General features: G+C 38.5%; 1 protein-coding gene across 6 annotated transcripts in view; it reads left to right on the top strand.

Annotated features, from left to right (window-relative positions):
• LOC123527381 (low-density lipoprotein receptor-related protein 2-like) overlaps positions 1–13971 on the top strand; it is a 189010-nt gene extending 175039 nt beyond the window's left edge. For 4 of the 6 annotated variants that reach the window (XM_045306784.2, XM_045306782.2, XM_045306780.2 and 1 more), the window contains one exon: positions 9677–13971. In XM_045306784.2, coding sequence (XP_045162719.1) covers positions 9677–9729 — 53 coding nt within the window. In that variant the 3' untranslated portion in view covers positions 9730–13971. The remainder of the gene's footprint in view (positions 1–9676) is intronic. The other 2 variants (XR_008367061.1, XM_045306779.2) reach the window with 2 other exon arrangements.
• The last annotated feature ends 5661 nt before the right edge of the window (positions 13972–19632 follow it).

Below are 19632 nucleotides of genomic sequence, written 5' to 3'. Positions count from 1 at the left end.
CTTCATTTATGATTTGAATTTAATCAAACTCGCACAAAACTTGTGTCATCATAAGATCTCGGTTCCTTTCTTGAACCGGCCAGATCCCTTAATGGGGTCCAGAGTTATGGCTCCTGAAAGGGCCAAAATTGGCTATTTGGACCTTGTCTGCACAATAGCAGCTTCATTAATGATTTGATTTTAACCAAACTTGGAACTGGCCAGATTCCATCATGGGTTCCAGAGTTACGGCCCCTTAAACGTTCAAAATTGGCTATTTTGGCTTTTGCAGCCATATAGAGATTTCATTTATGGTTTTATTTGATACAAACTTCCAAAATATCTTCAACAACAATAAATCTTGGATTCCATGACAAATCAGATTCAATTGTAGATTTCAGAGTTATTTTATATCTGATTACCTCCCCTGATTGAAATAAATATGGATTTATATCAGTAAATACTTACAGAACTTATTTGAAATTTCATTATTGTTATTAATTGGACTGAGACAATCAGGGTAGATAACTATGTACTGATTTTATTTCAAATTACCTCCCTTTATTTCAAATTAAAATGGGTATATCTCCATAACTAATGAAGATACTGATCTGAAATTTCATTTATGTCAACAGATTTATTTGGCAGATCCTTCTTTTGTTCACTTAAAATATTTTTTTTTTTAATTACTTCACCTTTACGTTACTATAAATAGCTTATTTTTAGTAACTTTTTTATTATTGGCCATAAGGAAAAACCGAGACCTCTTTTCTGTGGTACAACATGGATGGTACCTCCAATTTTTAGGTATATTTTGACATATCTATACCTTGTAAGATTTTTTTTTCTTTTTGGTTAAATTTCTTCCCTTTGTTGTTCCTGTCCTTTGGACTTAGATATTTTTTCTGAGGACCTTCTTGTCCTCAAGTGCAATGATAACAGGTGAGCGATATAGGGCCATCATGGCCCTCTTGTTTTAAATTATCTGATTTTTGAAGAAAAAAAATCTACAAGGTATAGTCATCACTTGATCATCAGAGTTTGTAAAGTTTTTAGCTCGACTATTCGAAGAATAGTCTAGCTATTCTACTCACCCTGGCCTCGGCGTCGGCGTCACACCTTGGTTAAGTTTTTGCATGCAAGTACATACAGCTATCATTTAAAGGCATATAGCTTTGAAACTTATTTATTCTTTTTCTAGGTCAATTACCAACCTCAATGGGTCAAATTCCATAACTCTTAACATGTATTTTGAGCAAATTATGCCCCCTTTTGGACTTAGAAAATTCTGGTTAAAGTTTTACATGCAAGTTACTATCTCCAAAACTAATGCAGATATTGAATTGAAACTTCACATGTGTCTTCGGGGTTATAAAACTAGTTAATAGCACCAAGTCCCATAACTCTGACCTTCATTTTGGCCAAGGTATGCCCCCTTTTGGACTTTGAAAATTCTGGTTAAAGTTTTGCTTGCAAGTACATACAGCTATTACTAAAAGGCATATAGATTTAAAACTTATTTTTTCTTTTTCTAGATCAATTACCTACCTCACTGGGTCAAGTCCCATAACTCTGACGTGTATTTTGGCCAAATTATGCCCCCTTTTGGACTTAGAAAATTCTGGTTAAAGTTTTACATGCAAGTTACTATCTCCAAAACTAATGCAGATATCGAATTGAAACTTCACATGTGTCTTCGGGTTTATAAAACTAGTTAATAGCACCAAGTCCCATAACTCTGACCTTCATTTTGGCCAAGTTATGCCCCCTTTTGGACTTAGAAAATTCTGGTTAAAGTTTTGCTTGCAAGTACATACAGCTATTACTAAAAGGCATATAGATTTAAAACTTATTTTTTCTTTTTCTAGATCAATTACCTACCTCACTGGGTCAAGTCCCATAACTCTGACATGTATTTTGGCCAAATTATGCCCCCTTTTGGACTTAGAAAATTCTGGTAAAAGTTTTACATGCAAGTAACTATCTCCAAAACTACTACAGATATTAAATTGAAACTTCACATGTGTCTTCGGGGTTATAAAACTAGTTGATAGCACCAAGTCCTATAACTCTGACATGTATTTTGGTCAAATTATGCCCCCTTTTGGACTTAGAAAATCCTGGTTAAAGTTTTGCGTGCAAGTACATACAGCTATTACCAAAAGGCATATAGCTTTGAAACTTATTTATTCTTTTTCTAGGTCAATTACCAACCTCACTGGGTCAAGTTCCATAACTCTTAACATGTATTTTGAGCAAATTATGCCCCCTTTTGGACTTAGAAAATTCTGGTTAAAGTTTTACATGCAAGTTACTATCCCCAAAACTAATGCAGATATTGAATTGAAACTTAATACGTTTCTTCGGGGTTATAAAACTAGTTGATAGCACCAAGTCCCATAACTCTGACATGTATTTTGGTCAAATTATGTCCCCTTTCGAACTTAAAACTTTTTTGATATTTAACATTTTGGGTAATAATTTCCTGCTTCTGTGACAATATTTCGAATAGTCGAGCTTGGCTGTCTTTCGGACAGCTCTTGTTTGTTTAGGTTTCCAAAAAATATAAGAGCTATTGTTTTTAAACTCTGAGCACTTATTTATTATCATTAGATGAGTAAGTAGGCCAAGAACATACCTTTCACTTGCATTTTGTTAGAAATATGGCCCTTTTTGTAATTTCTTGATTTGAATTTTTGTTTCGGTTCACTGTACTTTAATACTTTAAATTTATTGTTTATCATTAGAATTAGAGTTAGAATTATTGCCCTTTATGTACTTTGAAAATTAGAATTTCTTGGTTTAATTTTATGCCCCCTTTCGAAGAAGGAGGGGTATATTGTTTTGCAGTTGTCGGTCGGTCCGTAGACCAATTGGTTTCCGGATGATAACTCAAGAACGTTTAGGCCTAGGATCATGAAAGTTAATAATAGCTAGCCAGGAGTATGCAGAGCCTGAGTATAACCTGCAAAGTAGCACTTCAATGGATTCCATCCCATTGTGGACTTGCAGGCAATGAAGAGGCAGACAAACTGGCTAAGCTAGGAGCTCAGTCAGAACAACCAACAGAACCTGTGAGTTACAAGGAGAAAGTCACCATCATCAAGGCACTAACGAGACCAAGGATGGAGGAAGATGCTTTTCATCTCCTTGATCGGTCTGAACAAGTGATGATGGTCAGGCTCCGCTCAGGGCACAGCAAGCTCAATGCTCAAATGTACAAGAAATACAGACTGACATCATCGCCAACTTGTCCATGTGGTGAAGAAGATCAGACTGCGGAGCATATACTTCAGAGATGTAAAAGGCATGACCAGGAGCGAGCTGCGACATGGCAGATAAATACCTCAATCCACCAGAAACTGTATGGAGGCATTGAGGATCTGCGGCAAACCACAAGTTTCATCGAGGCTACTGGTCTGACAGTGTAGTCGCAAACGAAAAGAAGAAGAAGATGAAAGTTAATAGAAAGGTTGGTCATGACCAGCAAATGACTCCTATTGATTTTGAGTCAGTAGGTCAAAGGTCAAGGTCATAGTGACCCTAAACAGTTAAATGGTTTCCCAGTGACAACTCTAGATTGCTTGGGCCTAGGATCATGAAAGTTTATAGGAAGGTTGGTCATGACCAGCAGATGACCCTATTGATTTTTAGGTCAGGAGGTCAAAATTCAAGGTCACATTGACCCAAAACAGTTAAACCATTTCTAGATGATAACTTGAGAATGCTTGGGCCTTAGATCACGAAACTTAATAAGGGAGGTTGTTCATAGGATCACGAAAATTATTAGGGAGGTTGATCATGACCAGCAGATGACCCCTATGGATTTTGAGGTCAGTAGGTCAAAGGTCAAGGTCACAGTGACCCAGAACAGTTGAACCGTTTCTGGACGATAACTTGAGAATGATTGGGCCTTAGATCACGAAACTTAATAAGGGAGGTTGTTCATAACCAGCAGATGCCCCCTATTGATTTTTAGGTCAATAGGTCAAAGGTCAAGGTCACAGTGACCAGGAGCAGTTGAACCATTTACGGGTGATAACTTGAGAATACTTGGGCCTAGGATCACAAAACTTAATAGGGAGGTTGATCATGACCAGCAGATGACCCCTATTGATTTTGAGGTCAGTAGGTCAAAGGTCAAGGTCACATTGACCCAGAACAGTAGAACTTTTTTTGCCAGATAACTAGAGAATGCTTTGGTCTAAGATCACATTTGATACAGAGGTCACTTATGACTGGTAAATGATCCATAATTATTGATTTATGGTCAGTATGTCAAACGTCCAGTGCACAGTGACCAAACAATTTCTGTTCCTTGTGCAGTTACTGAATGCATCAAGGGGGGCATTTCATGTTCTACGAGCTCTTGTTTGTTTTGGCTCCCACATGTAGTTGGGGAGACAAATTGATTTATTGCTTTTTGTCTGTCACAAAGCTTGTCCAAGCAGATCTCCTGACACCACTGGACAAATTTACACCAAATTCCACAGGAGTGATCATTGCTAAGCATAGTTGTGCAGGTCGGCAGTATTTTCTAATTTGATTATTTTCAGTGGAGTTATGGCCCTTAATTCATCAAATTTTATGATGTTTTGGCCACCACTCCACCAAATTTGACAGGTATGATCAGTGCCAAGCCTGACTGTGTATATTGTCAGCATGTTCAGGTTCAGTGATTTTTGGTGGAGTTATTGCCCTTGATTTGTTGTATTTTACCTTATCAGTGCAACTGCTGTAATACCATGTGTAGGAATCAAACTAAACTTCACAAAAAGGATCATTGCCAAGCCTAGTTCTGCATACCATGGGCATGTTCCAGTTTGATGTTTTTCAGCAGAGTTATGACCTTTGATTTGTCAAATTTTATGATGCTTTAGCCACTTCTTTTATATTATAGGGTGGATTTCCACCAAACCTTAGAGGAGTAAACAGTGCCAAATCTTATTATGCATATTTTCGGCATGTTCTAGGTTTTAAATGGGGTTACAGGAGGTCTAAGCTAAGTTACAAGGACAAATTATAGAAAGACCTTGTTAACACTCATCATTCCACATTTTCTTCTTGATCAGCATAAATCTTTTGTCAGAATGTTTGTCACTATGTAATCTTCGCCAGGTCCAAAATTGGGCAGCTGCAGTCATACACTAGAATAAAATCATAGAAAAACTTTGTGAACTCTCTAGAGGCCATATTTTCTACTTTATCAGTATAACTCTGTCAGAGTGTAACAGTGAAATCTAGGTAAGGTTCAAAAACAATGCCTCTATGTTAAATCATAGAAAAACCTTGTTAAGACTCTAGAGGCCACACTTTCTACTTGTGTACTTTTCAGCAAACCTGGACTCTGTTTATGGTGAGCTATTAATATATGTGGATGATCCGAAGTCTGTCATCCATTGTCATTTGTCCATCCCCTATGTCAAAATTTTTACTTAAACATCTCTGTAATAGCTTTTATTATCGCTCTTTGCGACAATGTTTCGGCCCAAGACCTTTATCAAGTCACATGCACAAGTCTTAGATTACATATTCTGCAATTCTTCTAGCTAACAGATACATAAGATAAATAACGCTGTATGGAATCACGGAAATGACGTTAACGTAAACAATACAAACAAAGTAAAACTGGGGTACATACTTACTATTAAAAAACCTTGCTACTTACAGAAAGTTATAGGTTTCCATATAGAAATTCAAAAATATTTTATAAAGGGAGGTAATAAATCAATGATACGTATGAATCTGTAATAGTCAGAAAACTTGGCCAAACGCATCCTTGCATTGATCTCTTTCAAGTTTTTTTCAGATAGCTCAGCTTGGCTCATTTTAGGGGCCATCGGAGCTAAAATAGAAAAAAATAAAATGACTTCTTATGAACCATTTAACAGATCTTCAGGGCTGCCAGAGATTAAAAAAGAAAAATCTTTAGATAGTTCCTTATGAACCACTTGATGGATCTTACCAAATTTGGTCTGTAACATCCTTGGATAGTCCTCTCAGTTAAGTTCAAATGGTTTTACTTGACTCATTATATGGGCTACCAGCACTAAAAGTAGAACAAACCAGATGATTGGTCATCTCTCATTTTTTGCTCACCTGAGCACAAAGTGCTCAAGGTGGGCTTTTGTGATCACTCTGTCAGTCATCCGTCGTCAACATTTTGACTGTTAACACTCTAGAGGTCACAACTTTGTCCCAATCTTAATGAAACTTGGTCAGAATTTTACCCTTAATAAAATCTTGGACGAGTTCTAAATTGGGTCATCTGGGATCAAAAACTAGGTCACCAGGTCAAATCAAAGGAAAAGCTTGTTAACGCTCTAGGGGCCACATTTATGACTGTATCTTCATGAAACTTGGTCAGAATGTTAATCCTGATGATCTTTAGATCAGATTTGAATCTGGGTCATGTGAGGTCAAAAACTAGGTCACCAGGTCATATCAAAGGAAAAGCTAGTTAACACTCTAGAGGCCACATTTATGACCATATCTTAATGAAACTTGATCAGAATGTTAATCTTGATGATCTTTAGGTCAAGTTCGAATCTGGGTCATGTAGGGTCAAAAACTAGATCACTAGGTCAAATCAAGGAAAAGCTATTTAACACTCTAGAGGCCACATTTATGACCATAGCTGAATGAAACTTGGTCAGAATGTTAATCTTGATGATCTTTATGTCAAGGTCCAATCTTGGTCAGATTGGGTCAAAAACTAGGTCACCAGTTCAAATCAAAGATAAAGCTTTTTAACATTCTAGAGACCTAACTTTAAGTTAAAAACTCATGAAAATTGATCAAAATGTTTGTCTTGATGACCTCTAGGTCAAGTTCAAATCTGGGTCATGTGGGGTCAAAAACTCAAAAAGGCTACATTTATGACCATATCTTCATGGAAATTGGTCAGAATGTTATTCTTGATGTTCTGTAGGCAGTGTCTCGTGTAGAACAAGTGCTTTAATCAGACTCACTGCTCATGATGGGTCAAAATCTAGGTCACCAGGTCAAATCAAATGAAAAGCTTGTTAACACTCTGGAGGCCACATTTATGACCATATCGTCATGAAACTTGGTCAGAATGTTATTCTTGATGATCTTTAGGTCAGTGTCTTGTGCATTTCATGTAAAACAAGTGGTTTAATCACACTCACTGCTAAAATGCATTCTGAATTAAATGAAACAGTTTTCATGTTTATACTCAAACCATAGTGAGAACAGAAAGTAGAAAATTCAGTGTCCAAACAGAAACAAGTACTCATCCTTTTTAGGGTAGCAGACCACCAGACTGAAATTTCAAATACTCTAAAACTGTAATACCCTCAACTCAGATATTTGACATGTAGCATTGTATAGTGGACCTCTTCTAAGTTTGTTTTAATCATGTCCCTAAAATCAAATTATCTGTTACTGGTTTTAAAAAGACATTATTTACAACCTTGGTCTGTGACAAGTGTGCAATAATCATAAATGGAATAAAAGACACAAACATCGAACATGAAACCACTGCTTTCGTACTTTTCCAATTTAAAACAGCACCCTGCTTTTTTTTGAGCGCTAGAATAACATTCATATAAAACTCTAGAAGTCACATTTTCTACTTGATCTTCATAAAACTTTGACAAAATGTTTGTCTCTATGAAATCAAGGCTAACTTAGATTCTAACTTATCAGGGGTTAGAATTAGGTCAGGTGAGCGATACAAGGGCCTTCAGGGCCCTCTTGTTGTTCAAGTGCTTCTGTTTAACCCCTGTTAGGGGCCACCAGAGCTAAAAATAGAAGAAAAAAATTTTTAAATGACTTTTCTCAAGAAACACTTGATCGGTCTTCACCAGACTTGTTCCATTGCATCTTTGCGTCTCCATTTTGTTCAGATGGTTCTTAAAATAGAAAAATCTTAAACAAATTTTCATGAAATGCTTGAAAGATCTTTGCTGAACTTTGATGGAGTTGTGAAACTTTAAAAAAAAATTCTTCAATTGTTTTCACTTGAGGGAAGAGGTTGCACACTGAGTGGTAGAAAGATACAGTGATTATTATTTTTACCATCAAAATTTCAAACAAGGCTTTTTTAGAGGGGGTATAAATCACACGCTTGATCACTATGAAGTATAGATGTACATGACAATTTTTTTTTCTTGGATGGATGAAAGAGAGAGGCATTGATACATTATCCATCCTCAAGTTTGTGGTGCGAGCTACTTCCACAGTTGCAAAAGGATTCCAGTAGAACTTCATACATACGATCACCATAAAGATGTGCAGGATATTTTTGGCAGAGATTGGGGCAACCATTGTTTCTTCCTCCCACCCACATATCTAAAAGTGCATTCTTTCATCAGTTGAAATGTCATACATGTGAAGTTAAGATGTGCATGACATACTTATTTTTTATGCCCCCAAAGGCATTTTGAACTGTCGGTCTGTCAGTCTGCCGGTCTGTCCGCAATTTTCGTGTCCGGTCCATATCTTTGTCATCGACGTGTCGCGTGCAAGACCCAGGTCTGTAGCTCAAAGGTCAAGGTCACACTTAGACATTAAAGGATAGTGCATTGATGGGCGTGTCTGGTCCATATCTTTGTCATCGATGGATGGATTTTCAAATAACTTGGCATGAATGTGTACCACAGTAAGACTACGTGTCGCGTGCAAGACCCAGGTCCGTAGCTCAAAGGTCAAGGTCACACTTAGACATTAAAGGATAGTGCATTGATGGGCGTGTCAGGTCCATATCTTTGTCATTGATGGATGGATTTTCAAATAACTTGGCATGAATAAGTACAACAGTTAGACGATGTGTCGCGCGCAGCACCCAGGTCCATAGCTCAAAGGTCAAGGTCACACTTAGACGTTAAAGGATAGTGCATTGATGGGCGTGTCAGGTCCATATCTTTGTCATCGATGGATGGATTTTCAAATAACTTGGCATGAAAGTGTACCACAGTAAGACGATGTGTCACACGCAATACCCAGGTCCGTAACTCAAAGGTCAAGGTCACACTTAGACGTTAACGGTCATTTTTCATGATAGTGCATTGATGGGCGTGTCCGGTCCATATCTTTGTCATTCATGCATGGATTTTAAAATAACTTTGCATGAATGTGTGACACAGTAAGACGACGTGTCGCACGCAAGACCCAGCTCCGTAGGTCAAAGGTCCTAAACTCTAACATCGGCCATAACTATTCATTCAAAGTGCCATCGGGGGCATGTGTCATCCTATGGAGACAGCTCTTGTTTGGTTGATGAAGTCAGGTGAGGGCCACCCTTATGTCCTGTCCTTCTCCAGTTTGTGGCACAAACTTCTTCCTGGGATTTAGTTTCTCTTGAGTGGACAAAGGGGTGGAAGAACCATACCCACACAATGTCTTCTTTCCTCAATCAAAGCAGTTTTTTAGTGTATTAATAGCACATTGTGGCATAAATCTAACATTCATGAACTCATTTCCAATGAAAAACCCTACTAGAATTCATTTACATTTTGACATAGAATGTAAAACTATTGAAAGCCTGGGTAATTTTTTCTTGAAATGTGGAAATGTTTTAAAAAATTTAGCTCGCTTATGAAGTGCAAAAGTATTGTTAACTTAATATAACTCATATAATAGATTTTGTAACAAAATTTTAGGTATGTAAAACTATCTATGAAATTTATGCTCCTATTAAAAAGAACATGATATGTAAATGTCAAGTGTTTAGTTACAGAACCTGACATGGGCATTGGTACTAGTACGATCCTGAAGGGAAGATAGATTCGGATACAGTGAACACAGATTCAGATAAAATGAATTATGATGAAATGCCAGATGATTATTACAACTAAGACATTACAAAAAGGACATCTTGATGCTGTTCCCTTGAACAATATGTTTTGCTTTTTTCTTATATTACCTCTTGTATTTCACTATGAAGTTAAAGGACCAGCAAGAGTTGCTTTCATTATGTCTCCCACCACACAGTGGTGTGGGAGACATATTGATTTACTCCTGTCTGTGTGTCTGTCTGTCTGTCTGTCACAAAGCTTGTCTGCACTCTAAGTTGAACATTTCTCATCCGATCTTCACCAAACTTGAACAAAATGTGTGTGCCAATAAGTCCTCGGCCAAGTTCGATAACTAGCCAAATCGGCCCAGGCACTTCGGAATTATGGCCCTTGAATTTACAAAAAAAAACACTCAGATTTTAGGCGCATTGCTGGAGCCGGAAGGACCCCTATACAACGCATAGGAGTCCTTTTGGCTCCAGGAATGTGCATGCAATCTGAGTAGTATAGGAGTCCTTTTGGCTTGATGAATGTGCATCGCTCTAGTAGGGCAAGTTCGATAATGAGCCAAATCGGTCCAGGCACTTCGGAGTTATGGCCCTAGAATTACCGAAAATCGGCCTTTTTACTCTTGTCCATGCTCTTAAGTCGAACATTTCTCATCCAATTATCACCAAACTTGAACAAAATGTGTTTGACCATGAGTCCTCGGCCAAGTTTGGTAACTAGCCAAATCGGCCCAGGCACTTTGGAATTATGGCCATTGAATTACTGAAAATCAGCCTTTTTACTCTCGTCCGCTCTAAGTCCAACATTTCTCATCCGATCTTCACCAAACTTGAACCAAATGTTTTTGACCATAACTCCTTGGCCAGGTTCATCAACTAGCCAAATCGCCTGAGGCACTCCAGAATTATGGACCTTGAATTTCCCAAAATCGGCCTTTTTACTCTTCAAAGGTATATTTGTAGTGAATAAACAGGAAATAAAGACTGACTTGCTATTTAGATGATTAGGCAGTTGTGGGAGACATGCGCTTTTCTCAAAAGCAACTCTAGTTTCCTATGTTTTGTAGTCATCCTATAACACTGAAAAACCAAATGTAAACCTGAATTATTATAAAGTCATCACAGTTGATGTTTTTGTTGTTGTTTTAATTGAATTGATTTAATACTGAAGTCTTTGTTGCATGTTTTCATTCAAGGGTGATTTTTGTTTATCAGCAAGCTAGTTATACTTCGTTAGTGCCAAGTCTTTGTTTCTAAACATTCTGTTCTTGACTTATTTTCTTGTTATGAAGCTTTGCACAGATTATAGCTGGGAAATTTAAATAAACTGTGGTAAGAAATAGATTTTAATCAAAACATACAACAAGCAATATTTACATACTTGTAAGGAGCATTAGATGCTTCTAATGAGCTTGACAGTCTCCACTTTGCTGCTGACCTTTTTTGAGCTCTTTACCAAGCTCAGAATATATTAAGATGTTAGAGTAGTGACATCCCAGGATGGCACTTAGTTACATCCCAGGATGAAACATAGTGACATCCCAGGGTGAAACATAGTGACATCCCAGGGTGGCACATAGTGACATCCCAGGGTGGCACATAGTGACATCCCAGGGTGGCACATAGTGACATCCCAGGGTGGCACATAGTGACATCCAAAGGTGGCACATAGTGACATCCAAGGGTGGAACATAGTGACATCCCAGAATGGAACATCGTGGCATCCCAGAATGGAACATCGTGACATCCCAGGGTGGCACATAGTGACATCCCAGAATGGAACATCGTGACATCCCAGGGTGGCACATAGCGACATCCCAACACAAACTATTGACCAGTGATCCTTACATGGTGGTTGGCCTTGGTTAGAACGAGTCGTGCAATAATAGATAATATTATATAACCTTACAATTTTTATATATCAAGGCAAATGTGAACTGTCATTAAAATGTTTCAAACAAGTCCATCAAATGTTCAAGATCAGATTGACTATCTTTAACCTTGAGCCTGCTGGTGGCAAGTGATTCTGCCTATGCGCAGATCCAGCCAGTTTTCTCAGGGGGGTCCGACCGAACCCTTACTATGACAGACATGTGTCTTTATACACTTAATAATTTGATGTGATTTTGTGGATGTTAGCCATTTATAAGTACAGGGTTGTCAATAAGTTTTTGTTGAACAGGCTGAAATAGAAAAGCAGCCAATCAGGTAGGGGAGTGTGGGGCATGCCCCCCCCCCCTTGAAAATTTTGAAATTCAGCGCTTCATTTCCTGCATTCTGGGGCATTTTAGAAGCATTTAAGAACACCTTTTCCACTGCAATTTTACATACAATATACCCTTATTTTCACATTTTTATGAGCTCACCTGTTCAATTTGGGGAAAATAATTAAATTAAGTTTTCTTAAAGGTAAAATTCTTTGTTTCTTTGAGATAATTAACATAAATCATAAATATGAATTACGCCGGGGTCGTATGTTCTTTCCTTCTTCTCTTCTTTCCTTTTTTTAGGATTTTTCGGGGGCGGAGGCGGATCCGTGCATGCTGCCTCTATGCCCAGTGCAGACAAAGATCAGCATGCACATGCGTGCAGACTGATTTGGTCTACACTGTTCACTATTCAGTCAGTAAATTTTAGAAATTAAGCAGAGTAAAGGTTATAACCTTTAAATAGGTTAAAACCTAAAAATAATAATTTTGCTAATAAGCAAATAGAAAGTAAAATGCAAAATAGTCAAATACTACTCTTAGATGATGGTTGAAAGCAATACGGTCTTAACTTCCTGATTTAAAAGAAGAAATTACAAGTTTCTCATTCAGCACAGTATACCGGTAGAATCTTTTCATTTTGTATTAGTTTCAATGTGTGTTTTTATGAATGTTTATCAACTTTAATTCTAAGAAAGGGGAAATATTTTTTTTATTCTTTAGCTTTGTGTAAACTTTAATGGTATATTCTCAATGTAATTTGTTCACACTTCTTTTTTTTTGTGAAAAGGTCTTTTTAAAGTTTTTTAAACTGTATTTTCTGCAAGTGGCTTTTGGTAGGTATTTTTTGACATACGATTTTCTGCAAAATATATAGGCACTTAAACAAAAAGTATCAGTTATGCAAAAGTCGGCATTTAACAATGGTGTTTTTGCAAATATTTAATCCTACTTTCGTTTCTTTAATTTTTTCCTGATATATATATATACAGTGAAACACTGCTCGCTCAAGCATCAATGACTCGAGCACCCGGGCTCTCTCGAGCAATTCATGTGGTCCCAGCCGATTTCCTATTTTCTATGTGAAATTAGCACGGCTGGGTTGAGCATCGATTACTCGATCACTCGAGCATGACACCTGGTCCCTGTATATTGATTTACTCTTTGTTGCTTCTGGCAAACTCGAGCACAGGTGTCAAATTCAGTAAGAATGTATGGATAAATTTAAAATTTCCGCATGTCGTGAGAATTGCGTGGTCTATTCCCTGACTATCTTAAATGTTTGTTTGTTGTTATATTTGATCTGATAATTAGTAATCGACTAATTATTGATAAAAGGTTGAAGAAAAAGTTTTATTTATCAAATAGTGATCAATTACTGTTTGTTTCAGATTAAATTATTACTTTTTTCTGCAGGATCGAGAAGATAATTATGAGATCTTTTAATCACCAGTCGTTTGCATGCAAATAAAGGAAATAATATAGCCTTTTCATAAAATTGAGACGGTAATTACGAGATCTTAATTTGGAGAAGAAAATTGCAAATTCGAGTACCGTTTTCCAAATAAAAAAAGTCTTGTTTCTTATTAAATATTGAAACGTCTAAAAAATTATAGATAGCGTTTGTAATACATTTTTGAAAATATCACGAGTGTGTAATTATTAGGCATCACCGTTTCCTCTGCAAATGGCCCCAATGACAACTGGTAAAACAAACTTAATTTTTTTTCATATGTTGATCAATGTCTGGGCCGCTCGAAACCATGGATAACTCGATAACTTTTGCTCATCCCCTTGCGACCGCGAGCGAGCGGTGTTTCACTGTATTTTAATACCAAACTCTGTGTAACTGTTAATAAGTTTTACTGACTGCAAGAGTTAATTGTATACATGTAACTTTAACATATTTCAAAAACAATGATTGTTAACAAATTTAACATGGTATTACACTTTAATGTACCACATCAAACCCCAAACTAGCTTGTGTATATATGCAGAATAAAAATATACCTGAAATATTCTTTTCTTTGTTTAAATTACAGTATTGATACTAAAGACACAATAGTTGGAAGATTTAAGTTCCGTATCAAACATTTGAAGTTTTCACCATTAAGTGTTTAAACTGTACGTACATGTTCTTGGAGAAATCTACAAAGAACCTGGATGTGAAAAGCACCGAATATCTTTCTCGTGATGAGAAAAAGGCAGTGATATTATGTAAGCAAGTCCATATGTTTTAGCTCCTCTGAACCAAAGGTTATGGGTAAGCTATTAGTTTAGGTGGATGATTCATCATTTGTGGTCCACAGCTTTACTGTTAACACACTAAATGCCACCACTTAGTCAGAATCTGTCTCAATAACATCTTGGAAAAGAAAATTATCAGGTCATCTGGGGTTATGAACTAGGTCACTAGGTCAAATTATGAACTCTAAAGGACTTATTTATTAAAAGAACTGTTTGAAACATAAAATGTTTGTCTATATAATTAAGGCCTAATTTTAAACTGTATCATCAGGAGACCAAAACTCTAGATCACTAGATCAAATTTTTAAGAAAGAAAGCATTCTGAAGAGCACATGTTTAACTTGTTCTTCATGAAACCTGTTGGGAACTCCATGTCTCTGTGGTTAAGGCTACTGACTTCAAATCACTTGCCCCTGACTGCTGTGGTTAAGGCTGCTGACTTCAAATCACTTGCCCCTGACTGCTGTGGTTAAGGCTGCTGACTTCAAATCACTTGCCCCTGACTGCTGTGGTTAAGGCTGCTGACTTCAAATCACTTGCCCCTGACTGCTGTGGTTAAGGCTGCTGACTTCAAATCACTTGCCCCTGACTGCTGTGGTTAAGGCTACTGACTTCAAATCACTTGCCCCTGACTGCTGTGGTTAAGGCTACTGACTTCAAATCACTTGCCCCTGACTGCTGTGGTTAAGGCTACTGACTTCAAATCACTTGCCCCTGACTGCTGTGGTTAAGGCTACTGACTTCAAATCACTTGCCCCTGACTGCTGTGGTTAAGGCTACTGACTTCAAATCACTTGCCCCTGACTGCTGTGGTTAAGGCTACTGACTTCAAATCACTTGCCCCTGACTGCTGTGGTTAAGGTTGCTGACTTCAAATCACTTGCCCCTGACTGCTGTGGTTAAGGTTGCTGACTTCAAATCACTTGCCCCTGACTGCTGTGGTTAAGGTTGCTGACTTCAAATCACTTGCCCCTGACTGCTGTGGTTAAGGTTGCTGACTTCAAATCACTTGCCCCTGACTGCTGTGGTTAAGGCTGCTGACTTCAAATCACTTGCCCCTGACTGCTGTGGTTAAGGCTACTGACTTCAAATCACTTGTCCCTGACTGCTGTGGTTAAGGCTACTGACTTCAAATCACTTGCCCCTGACTGTTGTGGTTAAGGCTGCTGACTTCAAATCACTTGCCCCTGACTGCTGTGGTTAAGGCTACTGACTGCTGTGGTTAAGGCTACTGACTTCAAATCACTTGCCCCTGACTGCTGTGGTTAAGGCTACTGACTTCAAATCACTTGCCCCTGACTGCTGTGGTTAAGGCTACTGACTTCAAATCACTTGCCCCTGACTGCTGTGGTTAAGGCTGCTGACTTCAAATCACTTGCCCCTGACTGCTGTGGTTAAGGCTACTGACTTCAAATCACTTGCCCCTGACTGCTGTGGTTAAGGCTGCTGACTTCAAATCACTTGCCCCTGACTGCTGTGGTTAAGGCTACTGACTTCAAATCACTTGCCCCTGACTGCTGTGGTTAAGGCTACTGACTTCAAATCACTTGCCCCTGACTGCTGTGGTTAAGGCTACTGACTTCATATCACTTGCCCCTGACTGCTGACTTCAAATCACTTGCCCCTGACTGCTGTGGTTAAGGCTGCTGACTTCAAATCACTTGCCCCTGACTGCTGTGGTTAAGGCTGCTGACTTCAAATCACTTGCCCCTGACTGCTGTGGTTAAGGCTGCTGACTTCAAATCACTTGCCCCTGACTGCTGTGGTTAAGGCTGCTGACTTCAAATCACTTGCCCCTGACTGCTGTGGTTAAGGCTGCTGACTTCAAATCACTTGCCCCTGACTGCTGTGGTTAAGGCTGCTGACTTCAAATCACTTGCCCCTGACTGCTGTGGTTAAGGCTGCTGACTTCAAATCACTTGCCCCTGACTGCTGTGGTTAAGGCTGCTGACTTCAAATCACTTGCCCCTGACTGCTGTGGTTAAGGCTGCTGACTTCAAATCACTTGCCCTGACTGCTGTGGTTAAGGCTGCTGACTTCAAATCACTTGCCCCTGACTGCTGTGGTTAAGGCTGCTGACTTCAAATCACTTGCCCCTGACTGCTGTGGTTAAGGCTGCTGACTTCAAATCACTTGCCCCTGACTGCTGTGGTTAATGCTGCTGACTTCAAATCACTTGCCCCTGACTGCTGTGGTTAAGGCTGCTGACTTCAAATCACTTGCCCCTGACTGCTGTGGTTAAGGCTGCTGACTTCAAATCACTTGCCCCTGACTGCTGTGGTTAAGGCTGCTGACTTCAAATCACTTGCCCCTGACTGCTGTGGTTAAGGCTGCTGACTTCAAATCACTTGCCCCTGACTGCTGTGGTTAAGGCTGCTGACTTCAAATCACTTGCCCTGACTGCTGTGGTTAAGGCTGCTGACTTCAAATCACTTGCCCCTGACTGCTGTGGTTAAGGCTACTGACTTCAGATCACTTGCCCCTGACTGCTGTGGTTATACAACCTTGCTTTGGGTGTAGAATTTAGAGACTGATACAAATGTAATGACACCAGATAACCACTTCCAAGGAGACTGATAGAAATGTAATGACACCAGATAACCAGTTCAAAAGAGACTGATACAGATGTAATGACACCAGATAACCAATTCCAAAGAGACTGATACAGATGTAATGACACCAGATAACCAGTTCCAAAGAGACTGATACAAATGTAATGACACCAGATAACCACTTCCAAAGAGACTGATACAAATGTAATGACACCAGATAACCACTTCCAAAAAGACTGATACAAATGTAATTACACCAGATAACCACTTCCAAAGAGACTGATACAAATGTAATGACACCAGATACCCACTTATGAAGAGACTGATACAAATGTAATGACACTAGATAGCCACTTCCAAAGAGACTGATACAAATGTAATGACAACAGATAACCACTTACGAAGAGACCGTTGCAGATATAATGACGCCAAACAACACTTCCAGTGAGTAAATGACTTTGATTTTACGGGGAATAGACACAAAAAGGTCATATGTAACCGAACTTCCAAGGAGACTGATTCAAATGTAATAACACCAATTATCATCTAGAGAGTCTGATGCCGATGTAATGAAACCAAATAATCACTTCTGAAGAAACTGATTCAAATGTAATGACACCAAATAACCACTTCCAAAGAGACTGATTCAAATGTAATGACACCAAATAACCACTTCCAAAGAGACTGATGCAAATGTAATGACACCAAATAACCACTTCCAAAGAGACTGATGCAAATGTAATGACACCAAATAACCACTTCCAAAGAGACTGATACAAATGTAATGACACCAGATACCCACTTATGAAGAGACTGATACAAATGTAATGACACCAAATAACCACTTCTGAAGAGACTGATGCAAATACAATGACACCAAATAACCACTTCTGGAGAGACTGATGCAAATGTAATGACACCAAAAAACAACTTCTGGAGAGACTGATGCAAATGTAATGACACCAAATACCCACTTCTGAAGAGACTGATGCAAATGTAATGACACCAAATAACCACTTCTGGAAAGACTGATGCAAATACAATAACACTAAATAACCACTTCTTCAGAGACTGATGCAAATGTAATGACACCAAATAACCACTTCTGGAGAGACCATTGCAAATGTAATTTCACTAAATAACCACTTCTGAAGAGACTGATGCAAATGTAATGACACCAAATAACCACTTCAGAAGAGAATGGTGCAAATGTAATGACACCAAAAAACGACTTCAGGAGAGACCATTGCAAGTGTAATTTCAGAAATTAACCTCTTCTGAAGAGACTGATGCAAATGTCATGACACCAAACAACTACTTCTTGAGAGACCATCGCAAGTGTAATTCCACCAGATAACCACTTCTCAAGAGACTGATGCAAATGTCATGACACCAAATAACCACTTCTGGAGAGACCATTGCAAATGTAATTTCACCAAATAACCACTTCTGGAGAGAATGATGCAAATGTAATGACACCAAAAAATAACTTCTTGAGAAATTGATGCAAATGTAATGACACCAAATAACCACTTCAGGAGGGACTGATGCAAATGTAATGACACCAAAGAACCACTTCTGGAGAGACTGATGCAAATGTAATGACACCAAATTGCCACTTCTGGAGAGACTGATGCAAATGCAATGACACCAAATTGCCACTTCTGGAGAGACTGATGCAAATGTAATGACACCAAAGAACCACTTCTGGAGAGACTGATGCAAATGTAATGACACCAAATTGCCACTTCTGGAGAGACTGATGCAAATGTAATGACACCAAATAACCACTTCTGGAGAGACCATTGCAAAATAATGACACCAAATAAACACTGCTTGAGAGATTGATGCAAATGAAATGACACCAAATAACCACTTCTGGAGATACTGATGCAAATGCAATGACACCAAATAATCACGTTTGGAGAGACTGATGCAAATGTAATGACACCAAATAACGACTTTTTCTGAAGAAACTGGTTCAAATGTAATGACACCAAAAACGACTTCTGGAGATACCATTGCGAATGTAATTTCACAACATAACCACTTCTGAAGAGACTGATGCAAAGGTTATGACACCAAATAACCACTTCTGGAGAGACCATTGCAAATGTAATTTCGCCAAATAACCACTTCTGGAGAGACTGATCCAAATGTCATGACACCAAATAACCACTTCTCGAGGGACTGATGCAAATGCAATGACACAAAATAAACACTTCTCGAGAGACTGATGCAAATACAATGACACCAAATAACCACTTCTGGAGAGACTGATGCAAATGTAATGACACCATTCTTGAGAGATTGATGCAAATGTAATGACACCAAATTACCACTTCTGCAGAATCTGATGCAAATGTAATGACACCAAATAACCACTTGATGAGAGACTGATGCAAATGTAATGACACCAAATAACCACTTCTGGAGAGACTGATGAAAATGTAATGACACCAAATAACCACTTCTGGAGAGACTGATGCAAATGCAATGACACCAAATTGCCACTTCTGGAGAGACTGATGCAAATGTAATGAATGACACCAAATAACCACTTCTGGAGAGATTGATGAAAATGTAACGACACCAAATAACCACTTCTGGAGAGACTGATGCAAATGTAATGACACCAAATAACCACTTCTGGAGAGACTGATGCAAATGCAATGACACCAAATTGCCACTTCTGGAGAGACTGATGCAAATGTAATGAATGACACCAAATAACCACTTCTGGAGAGACTGATGCAAATGTAATGAATGACACCAAATAAACACTTCTGGAGAGACTGATGCAAATACAATAACACTAAATAACCACTTCTGGAGAGACTGATGCAAATGTAACGACACCAAAAAACAACTTCTTGAG

Source organism: Mercenaria mercenaria, chromosome 14, assembly GCF_021730395.1.
Source record: "Mercenaria mercenaria strain notata chromosome 14, MADL_Memer_1, whole genome shotgun sequence".
Lineage (NCBI taxonomy): Eukaryota > Metazoa > Mollusca > Bivalvia > Venerida > Veneridae > Mercenaria > Mercenaria mercenaria.
This window is presented reverse-complemented; position numbering and strand designations above follow the sequence as displayed.